Source organism: Protobothrops mucrosquamatus, unplaced genomic scaffold (genome assembly GCF_001527695.2).
Source record: "Protobothrops mucrosquamatus isolate PMUCROS unplaced genomic scaffold, P.Mucros_1.0 scaffold4353, whole genome shotgun sequence".
NCBI classification, from domain to species: Eukaryota; Metazoa; Chordata; class Lepidosauria; order Squamata; family Viperidae; genus Protobothrops; species Protobothrops mucrosquamatus.
The window spans coordinates 39,617-49,630 of record NW_015390267.1 but is presented as its reverse complement, the minus strand read 5'-3'; the positions used below and the strand labels follow the sequence as shown (position 1 = coordinate 49,630).

General features: G+C 54.8%; 2 protein-coding genes across 2 annotated transcripts in view; one reads left to right on the top strand and one right to left on the bottom strand.

Annotated features, from left to right (window-relative positions):
* Positions 1-3,950, top strand: part of LOC114923546 (avidin-related protein 4/5-like) — a 16,750-nt gene extending 12,800 nt beyond the window's left edge. The window contains exon 4 of the mRNA XM_029286638.1: positions 3,917-3,950. Coding sequence (XP_029142471.1) covers positions 3,917-3,950 — 34 coding nt within the window. The remainder of the gene's footprint in view (positions 1-3,916) is intronic.
* A 512-nt stretch (positions 3,951-4,462) lies between these two features.
* Positions 4,463-6,662, bottom strand: LOC107298891 (avidin-related protein 1-like). The gene is made up of 4 exons (XM_015828252.1): positions 6,627-6,662; positions 5,572-5,773; positions 5,228-5,312; positions 4,463-4,496 (listed from the first exon to the last, which is right to left on the bottom strand). The coding sequence occupies exons 1-4, from the start codon at positions 6,660-6,662 to the stop codon at positions 4,463-4,465; spliced, it is 357 nt and encodes a 118-aa protein (XP_015683738.1).
* Between the last annotated feature and the right edge of the window lie 3,352 nt (positions 6,663-10,014).

Sequence of the window (10,014 nt, the reverse complement as noted above, 5' to 3'; positions counted from 1 at the left end):
AGGCAACGGGTCATCACGTCAAGGGCATCGTTGGGGTGGCCTGGGGTGGAAATGTACAGCTGCGTATCATCAGCGTACTGATGGAAATCCACCCCAAAGCCACGAATGATCTCCCCCAGCGGCTTTACATAAATATTGAACAAAAGGGGGGAGAGGACCGACCCCTGAGGCACCCCACAAGTTAGGGGCCTAGGAGTCTTCAGAGATGGGTCAGGGTCAGGGTTACTTCGAGTCTTGCAAGCTTCTCTTAATGTAGCCTCACAATAAAGATGCACTGGTTGTTCAGCTTCTCGTCTGAATGCATTTCTCCCCTCCTTTCCTTTTCCTCTCTGGGAAAACAGGCCCAGAGCCCCCCTGGCCAGAAGGCAAGAAGAGATGCCAAAGCCCTTCAGAAGGACACTGGACTGGCACCCATTGTCCCCTTCCCCCCCCCACCTCAGCCGGCTGCCACTTTGCCTGCAGGAGGGCTGTCCTCGCCTCTTGGTCCAGCTTTGCACAGAGGGATAACTTCCCACTCTCACCATCGGAAGCAACCCCTCCCCCCAATCTCTCAGCCTGGGAAGAGGGGGTGGATGAAGGGAGAAAGGAGCCCCCCCCAGTGTTGTCAGGCATGGGTTGCTGCTGCTGCTGCTGCTATTCAGGTGGTTCCAGGAGGCTTGTTGAGGGGAGCCCCTTTGCAGTAGCTGCCCCAGGTGAAATGCTCCTGGGGGACGGTGCCCAGATCAGAGCGGAGAGTCTCTGCCTAGGATGGTCGGGGGAGGAGGGTGGGAGGGGGCTCTTTAGCTGTGCAGCTCAGGGAGATGGGGCCACTTTGGAATTGACAGGCTGCCAGGGCCACAGGATACAGAGGTCATTTACGCCCGCCAATTGAGGAGGGGGCTCTGCAGGGCTGGTGACTGGAAGAGGCTCAGATTTGCCCCTGGACTTGCCGGAGATTACACGGCCTTGGTGAGAGATGGGGGTCAGGATGAGCAAACCCTGGAATAAGACAAGATGGGGCTGGAAATAGAGGAGCAGCCGGCTGGGGTGTGTCGGATAGAGAGGGTGGTCTTAGCAGACGGAGGGAAGGGCGGTTACCAAAGCAATGAGCCCATAAAGGTGGCTTCAACCCAGTCCAAAAAGGCTGCAGCAACCGGGATTGCATTCCGGACGTGCTCAGCAGCCCCAGGGCACATCCTCTCTACTCCAGGTGCTCACTAAGAGGAGGAAGGGGCCCAAAGTGGCCAGAGAGCCAGCAGCTTCAGGTGGCGGGCAATGGGGTGCTCACCTCGGATGTAGCATCTCCGTGCTCCGATGGGCGTGTGTTCTTCATGCGTGTGTGTGCACCGGCATTTGGCTCGCCAGGCTGCCACGTCAAAGCCGGTTCTTCTCCGAAGCCAGAACTCGCCCACCTCCTCGGGGCGTGAAGGAACGAAGAGGAATCCCTGGCATTGGCAGCCTGCCACAGTGCAGGGCACAGTGGCTCGTTTCTCTGAAACACAGAATAGGCCTTCTGGCGGGGGAAGAATCCAAAAGGAAGGACGGCAGGTCTCCGGGCAAAGCAAGCAGGGACCCTCTGGTCCCCAAAGCCTCCTCTGGGGGGGAGAGGACCCCCTGGGCAACTGGCTGAAGACCCCCCTCTAAGTGGGAAGGCAAAGGACCCCCGAGTTCTCATATTTGGCTTTATTTTGGACAAGGTACAGTATTTGATAGAGGAAGAGGCGGTGTGTTCATTAAGGCCATTGTTGGGTGCCCCTAAGCTAAGACTCCAGAAAACCGAGATCATGGCATCCGGCCCTCTCAATTCCTGGCAAATAGATGGGGAAGAAATGGAGATAGTGACAGATTTTATCTTCCCGGGCTCCAAGATCATCGCAGATGGGGACTTTAGCCAAGAAATTAAAAGACGCTTGCTCCTGGGGAGGAAAGCTATGGCAAATCTTGACAGCATACTAAAAAGCAGAGACATCACCCTGCCAACAAAAGTGCATATAGTCAAGGCCATGGTTTTCCCAGTTGCAATGTATGGCTATGAAAGTTGGAACATAAGAAAGGCTGAGCGCCAAAGAATGGAGGCCTTTGAACTATGGTGCTGGAGAAGACTCCTGCGAGTCCCCTGGACTGCAAGGCGATCAAACCGGTCAGTCCCAGAGGAGATCAACCCTGACTGTTCTTTAAAAGGCCAGATCCTGAAGTTGAAACTCAAGTTCTTTGGCCACCTAATGAGAAGGAAGGACTCCCTGGAGAAGGGCCTAATGCTGGGAAAGATTGAGGGCAATAGAAGAAGGGGATGACAGAGAATGAGGTGGCTGGATGGAGTCACTGAAGCAGGAGGCCTGAGCTTCAATGGACTCCAGAAGATGGTAGAGGACAGGAAGGCCTGGAGGAACGTTATCCATGGGGTCACGATGGGTCGGACACGACTTACAACTAACAACAACAAAAACTTCAGAATCTCTGGGCTGGGCAATAAAACGTGATGGGGATATATGAGTTAATTACACAGGGTGCCCCCCAGAGCCCCACGAGAAGCCTGTCTCTCCTGCATGCGTCCTTAAGACTGATCGTGGGGAGAGCGGAAAGCAGGTTGTGGCAGCCGGGTCCTGCCTGTGATCAGTTCTGAAGATCCAGGAATGCACCCGACTCCCTGGAACAGAAAGAGCTACGATGGCCTCCAGACGGAGGCAAACAGCCCTGCTCGGCTGCTTGGAAGGCAGCTCTGCCTTCTTCTGCCTAGTTGGGAAAGAGCTGCCAGGTCTGCTGCCCCAGGCTTTAAGCCTTGCGGCACAGGCTGCCATCGCTTCCCACTTTCCCTTGGAAGAAACAATGATCAGGATCCCTTCCATCGGATAACAGGCCTGGATCTAAGGTGGAAATTTAGTTACAGGAAGTCCTCGATTTATGACCACAATGGAGCCTGCCCATTACCGTCATGTCAGGATCATTATAATTAACACCAATCATCATGTGACCAATTTTATGAGCATTTTCTGGGTGGCCATTAAGCAAATGGTCATTAAGTGAATGCCATAGTCCTTAAGTGAACCCATTGTTCACTGGGGGGCATTTTTTGCCAAAAACATTCTAAATTGCCGGTGACATGACTGGAGGTCTTTGTAAGCCAAGAAACAGTAGAGGGGGTATATACCCAAGAAACCTGTTCTCAACTTCGCTTACAACCTACTGAGATGGAGGAACTAAATTTACATTTGGATTATCAATTTATATTGGAAAAAATCCCTGATGCTAATGAACAAATGATTTTTAGCATGGAAATTAAGGATGTTACCTCAGAAGGGCAAGCTGATCTGCAGACTCCAACTGACTTCTTGACAGATAAAAAATCAACAGAAGAACAAAACATGACTAAAGAGGAATATACATCATTTTACTTACAATCTACTAAGAAAATGACTGCAATTAAACTATATGCAACCTCAAAAAGGATGGTTTACATACTAACCTTGGTTTACACACTACGGCAAGAGATGAAGGGAGACCTATTTGCGGAACTAGAGACTTTATTATGGAAACCTGTTTGGAATAGAAAGAAAGCTAGAATAAAATATAAATATGGAATCCAAGACTGCAGTTATGGGTTGCAAAGGTTTGGGTTGGGGCAAAGAGGCCACCTGGGTGCCTTCCTGGAGCGCAAGGCTTGCAGCTCTTCTGCTCCCCTCCAAAGAGGCCACTTTTCCAGCCACCTGGATGGAGCTGCTTCAAGGGAGGCCTTCCCCTCGTCAGACGTGGCCTGCATTGCGTGGTTGGGCACCTACCCGGCCCTCGCCATCCTCCGAGAACCACAGCATCCATTTCCTTTGTCCCCCCTTTTCTTTCTCACATGGAATGATGCGGGTGATGATATTCAGCCTGGAGAAGGGACACCAATCATGCCACCCTGAATTTTGACATTTCCTTCCCTCCTGTTTCATTGTAGGGTTGGCACAGACACCTTCTACCGCAGCAAGTGAGAGGGTGAAGAGAGCAAGGCTTCCCTGGTTTCTGCCTTGGGGGGGAAATGGGGGGGTGGTGGTGAGCCTTCCAACCTCACCCATCAGACGCTCTTCTCCAATAAAATGTTTGCCTGAGCAGCCTGGGCCTCCCTGGTCTTTCAGAAGCTCCCTGGGTGCCAGTCTGCAGGTTTCCAGGAGAGGCCCGGTAGGACCCCCATCTGGAGGCGGGGTGGGGGGGTGGGGGGTGGGGGCTCAAAGCTAGCTCTGGGGTAGAGTCTCTTTACACAGCCTTTGTCCTTGAAGACTTTGGGAACCTGCAGCCAGTCCACTGAGGATCTGAGGGTCCCACCCAGCCTCTCCTGGAAACCTGCAGACTGGCACCCAGGGAGCTTCTGAAAGACCAGGGAGGCCGAGGCTGCTCAGGGAAATATTTTATTGGAGAAGAGCATCTGATGGGTGAGGTTGGAAGGGTCACCACCCCATTTCCCCCCCAAGGCAGAAACCAGGGAAGCCTTGCTCTCTTCAACCTCTCACTTGCTGCGGTAGAAGTTGCTGGAGCCAACCCTACAATGAAGCAGGAGGGACAGAAATGTCAAAATTCACGGTGGCGTGATTGGTGTCCCTTCCCCAGGCTGAACATCATCACCCAGCATCATTTCACGTGACAAAGAAAAGAGAGGACAAAGGAAATGGATGCTCTGGTTCTGGGGGGATGGCGAGGGCCGGGTAGGTCGCCAGCCATGCATTGGAGGCCACCTCTGATGAGGGAAAGGACACTGACCCAGAGCAGGCTGGGCGAATTCTCCTCGGTCTTTGGGGTCCTCCCTTGAAGCAGCTCCGTCCAGGTGTCCGAGAAGGTGGCCTCTTTGGAGGGGAGCAGAAGAGCTGCAGGCCTTGTGCTCAGGGAAGGCACCCGGGTGGCCTCTTTGCCCCATACAAATATGGGGGCTGTCCTGGGCTACTGCTCTCCGATTTGAGTAGAGCAATTAGTGCCAACTCTGAGTGTTGCCAGCTGTGTTGCCACCAAAACCACACCTTTCAGTGAGAATGACCTGGGGAAGCTCCTCAAAAGCTTTGCTGTGTTTCTTTGTGGGGGAAGTGGCGGAAACGGAGTCTGCAGCGTCTCCCGCAGGAGCTGCTCAGCCCTGGGTGGAGAAACATCCCGAGAGAGGCAAACCCGTTTGGGGCGTCCTTTCAAGAGCCACTTTGGGGGGGGGGGAAGAGAGAGAAAAAAAGATGTGCCCAGGGCCCTTCCAGTTAGGGGGCACAGCAGTTCAGCCCCTGCGTTTCCTTACCTGGGCGCCCCCCAATCTTCTGCCGCGGGTTCCACCTCCCTGTGCAGTAGCCAGGTTGTCTTCAGCTGCTCCATTCCCTTCTTGTCTATCAGATAGTGGCCAGAGATTGACTGGCAGGTCAAAGGTGTACCAATTGGTGGGGGGATATATTTCCCATAAAGACCCCCACTCACCGATGCTACTTTAGGTTGGGAACGTTTTATGAGCTCCAAAATTTTGCCAACCCCAGCTAATGGGGGCGGGGAGGACATTCAGTGAAAGAAGCAGATCAAAGGAAGAGGCGATCCACTAGATTCCCCCCTCCCGTTCTATTTGCTTCCACACCAAATAGTGAGTGGCTCTACCAGAGAGGTTCCAGATGATGATGAGGCCAACGACCGGCCGGGGACCCTGGTGCTGGATGACCTGCAGCAGGGATGGCCGGATGGGATTGTCGGAGGCCGAGACTGCCGTTTGGTAGAGGCCGTTGGACACCCCAATGTTACTGACGCTGTTGGTCTCCGTGGTGGAGTTGAGGTCATTCTTCCAGGTGCCGGTCAGGGAGCACTAAAGGAGAGCGGGAGGGGGGAGGAAAGCGGCTCACGACGCTAGCGAAGCCCAGCTGTCCAACAGGTAGAGACTCTGGCTCCATTTTCTCCGGGGGATCTGAAAACACCCGCTGCTCCCACGTGCCCGACCCCCAAGGCTGCCAACGCCGGGTGGGACTGGCAAAGGCGGCCCATCCCAAAATCCGTCGGTCGAGGCGCCTGCCAGACCACGTCCGGAACGACACCCCGCGGGCGGATCGCTCTACCATCTGCGCAGCGAGCGAGAGCACCAGCTCCGACGGCAGGTTGCCAAAGAAGCGGCTGAGCAGGGAGGAGGAAACGCTGGGCGTCTCTCCGTCGGGGACCCAGGGCTTCTGGCGCTCAGCGCGACGGCACCGGGTGCGATCAACCCCGAGGAAGCGGCACCCTCTGCGCAGCCCGCCGGCTCCCACCAGCTGCTCCTGCCGCCCACCCGAGCAGAGGCTGGTGTGTGTGTGGGGGCTTTCCACACGGGAGGCTGAGACCCTCCGCCTCCCACCCCGCATCTGACCTGGGCGGCTCACTCCGAGTTTTGAGGTTCGGCAAAGGTTCCCGAGCAGCCGAGCAGGAAAGCGAGGAGCCCCAGAGCTGCCAGGCCAATCGCCATGGTGGCCTCCAGGAATCTAGACGTGCCAGCCCCAGGCGGGACGCCCTTTATAAAGCCCCGCTCGCACCGCCTCCCTCCACCGCCCTCGACTGGGAGGGGCAGGATCCCCGCCCGAGGGGCGGACGCTTCTGCGAAATCGCTGGCCTTCTCCGAGCGGGGAGCGGGGAGCGGGGGGCACTTCTTCTCGGGAAGCCCACCGCCGCTGACCCAACACGGGCACTCTTACTCGGCTTGCTCTCCACCAGCGCTCCTCTCCCGCCATTGGTCCGACAGCGCTCCAATCCCGGCCCTTCCTCCCGGGCGTTTCACGGAGGGACACTTTTCTAGGGCTATTTGGCTGCGTGGGACATTTAAACTCTCATCCGGGCAGCCAATCCCCACGCCAAGGGGTGGGGAGCCTGGGGCACAGGATAGGGGGGAGCATGCTTTGATGTACTTTGATGTAAGGAGAGGAGAAAAAAAGCAGTTCTCGATCAGGCTTCACTGCATGGCAGCACACACACCCCTCCCCGTACTTCGTCCTGGTGCCTTTGGAGAGAAAGAGAGAGAAGGGAGAGAACGCATTTGTGCGTGTGTGTGTGAGAGAGAGAGAGAGAGAGCGAGAGAGCGCTCCCCTTTGTGTAAGTTTGCTTGCTCCGTCTGCGAGGCTCTCCGTTCCCCACACTTTTGCTGGCCGGCACCTCGCCTTCCTCCTCTTCCTCTTCCCTTTCCCTCCTGGCTCGCCTTCTTGTGCCCGAGGCGGCCTACGCGTTGGTGTGCGAATTGGCAGCCCGGAAGCTCCTTTAAATGTCCCCTGCAGCCAAATAGCCCTGGAAAACACCCGGCTGTCCAACAGGTAGAGACTCTGCCTCCTTGTTGCCTGCGGTTAGACGCGGTGTGGCGCCCGAGAAGAAGTGGGCACATGAAGGCAGCCGGGTTCAGCGGTTCCATTCCGGCCCGGGAAATATTTCTCCGTTTCTGGCGAAAACCGCCGCTCTCCGGAGCGAAGGGCTGCTGCGCTCAGAGAATCCGCTCCCCTCTAAGCCTGGCTCCCCATGCCCGGTTCCTTTGGCCGCGCTACTCCTCGCCATTCCCGAAGGGAGGCAAATCCCCCCCACCCTCCGCAGTTTCTGCAGTCCACCTGGGAGAGGAGGCGGGGGGGGGGGGCTGGCCATTTCTCCGAAAAACCCCAGAGAGAGCGAAGAACAGAGTGCAAAGGGCCCCCCCTGAAGAAAGTTGGCCTGGAAGCGGGAGGTGAGAAAGCGGAGATATTCCCCCCCCCATCAGGTGTGCCGGTTGAGGGTCTCAGCCTCCCCTCCTCTTAACGTCGGAATCCGCAGCAGCCTCGCTTTAAAGGCTTTTCCCCTTTCGTTTGACCCTCCTCTCTCGCTTGCTCCAAACGTCCCAGGAATCGGCTCCTTCATATTTCTGACCCTCAACCCCCAAAAGTAGAAAGATCTCTCCGCTGTTTCTTTCTTGCCCAGCAGGCTCCAATGATCCCTGAGTGGCCACTTCTCCTCAGGCCTTGTTCCAGGAGCCACCAAGAACACCAGACTGCTTGCTCCCCCCCCCCCATCTTGCCTCTGCCCTCTGGCCAGGTTCTCCTGGGGCAGGCTGGGGAGAGGGAGCAGAGCAGGAAGGGGAGGAACCCAGCCATCTCCCTCCCTCCCTCCCTCCCTGGGCCTTCTATTCTTTCCGCTAAACATGCCTGGTTCTGGATCTCTGAGGATTTAGTCAACCCCCCCCTCCCCGCACCTGCCCCATCTCCTTAGCACTCTGGGTTTGGCTTTGACAATAAGGCTTTTTATAGATTCAAATACATTTTCCAGGTCATTCTCTTGATTTATCCTTGGTATTTTCTTTTTAGTTTTTAAAACTTCAGCCCGGTTGTTTTGAATAGCACCCAGAGTCACTTGACAGTGAGATGGGCAGTGTATAAATTTAATAAATAACATATCCAGTAAGACATCCTTTTCCAAATTATTCCCCTGATCTGTCATAGGTAGTTCCACATTCTCTATTTTCTCCCTCCCACCCTCTCTTGTCTCCTGGTTCCTGCAGGTGATTCTGCCCAGCTCCATCTGGAGTCTTGGGGAAGAAGACCCAGGGAAGGAGCAGCTCTGCTTTTTGCCTCTTCCTTGTTCACCTCCAACCAGGTCCTCCTGGCAGCAGATCCACTCCTTCCTTTCCCTTCCTTGGAGCACTGATCCAGCCAACCCCCCCTTTTCCTTTGCTTTTATCTTCTCTTGTGAGCATCTCTTCCAGTTTTGCCTCAGATTCCCCATTTGCTGGTGCATCTCCTTGGTGACAGAATGGGCTACAAGAGGAAACAGGAGGAAGAGCCTCAAGATAAATGATGATCAGATGAAAAATAAAATGTGTCCCCTGATCTGTCATTGGTAGCAACAAGTGTCATAAAACACATTCCTCAATTAGCTTAAAACGGGGGCTTTCTCCTTAGCTCGCCAGCTCGCCAAAACTTTATCAGCTTGTCCTTGGGTTCCCACAGCAGCGTTATTATTATGGCTAGCTGAGCTTACATCCCACCCCCCACCCCCTGATTTCTAAAAGTAAGAAAAAGCATCATCTGTTGTCAGAGCGGGAAGATCCAGTGTTAGCAGCCTTGACAAAGTGATTAAGATGGACCAGCTCTGGGTGAAGCTAATTCATGTCTCCTTTACAAAAAAAACCTTTAATGACCTCCTAATAAAATAATAGGTCGGATCCTCAGTGGATTGGCTGCAGGTTCCCAAAGTCTTCAAGGGCAAAGGCTGTGTAAAGTGCAGAACAATAGTAGAGCAGTAGTAGAGACAAGTAGAGACTCTCTACCCCAGAGAGCTTTGAGCCCCCACTCCAGATGGGGGTCCTACCCAGCCTCTCTTGGAAACTTGCAGACTGACATCCAGGGAGCACATTCTCTATTTCCCCCACAAAGAAACACAGCAAAGCTTTTGAGGAGCTTCCCCAGGTCCTTCTCACTGACAAGTGTGGTTTGAGTGGCACCACAGTCTGGGTTGCAATGCGTGGCTGGGGACCTATCTGGTCCTGACCACCCCAGAGAACCAGCAGCATCCATTTCCTTTGGCCCCCCCCCCCGTTTTCATTCTCACGTGAGGTGGGAAAAGGGAATGGGGTGGGGGGTGGGATGCTAATCCTGGGGGGGGGACACCAATCATGCCACCATGAATTTTGACATTTCCCTCCCTCCTGTTTCATTGTAGCATTGCCAAGGACACCTACAGCACCTAGTGAAGGTGAAGAGAGGCTGGCATTGTGAGTCTAGGGGACTGTTTCTGCCACTTCTCCCACAAAGAAATGCAGCAAAGCTTTTGAGGAGCTTCCCCAGGTCCTTCTCACTGAGAAGTGTGGTTTGGCTGGCACCACAGTCTGGGTTGCACACAGCTGGCAACACTTGGACAGTTGGCATTAATTGCTCTACTCAAATCAGAGAGCAGTAGCCCAGCAGAGCCCCCATATTTATATGGGGCAAAGAGGCCACCCGGGTGCCTTCCCTGAGTGAGAGCAAGGCCTGCAGCTCTGCTGCTCCCCTCCAAAGAGGCCTCCTTCTGGGACACCTGGAGGGAGCTGCTTCAAGGGAGGCCCCCAAAGTCCCTGGAGACTTAGCCCAGCCTGCT

Bases quoted from the DNA above. Each gene is read 5' to 3' on its own strand.
- LOC107298891 (XM_015828252.1), bottom strand. From the start codon at position 6,662: ATGGCGGGAGAGGAGCGCTGGTGGAGAGCAAGCCGA. The intron at 5,774-6,626 runs GTAAGAGTGCCC...GCTCTCCTTTAG, and splicing joins GCTGGTGGAGAGCAAGCCGA to TGCTCCCTGACCGGCACCTG. The intron at 5,313-5,571 runs GTAGAGCCACTC...ACTATCTGATAG, and splicing joins CATCATCTGGAACCTCTCTG to ACAAGAAGGGAATGGAGCAG.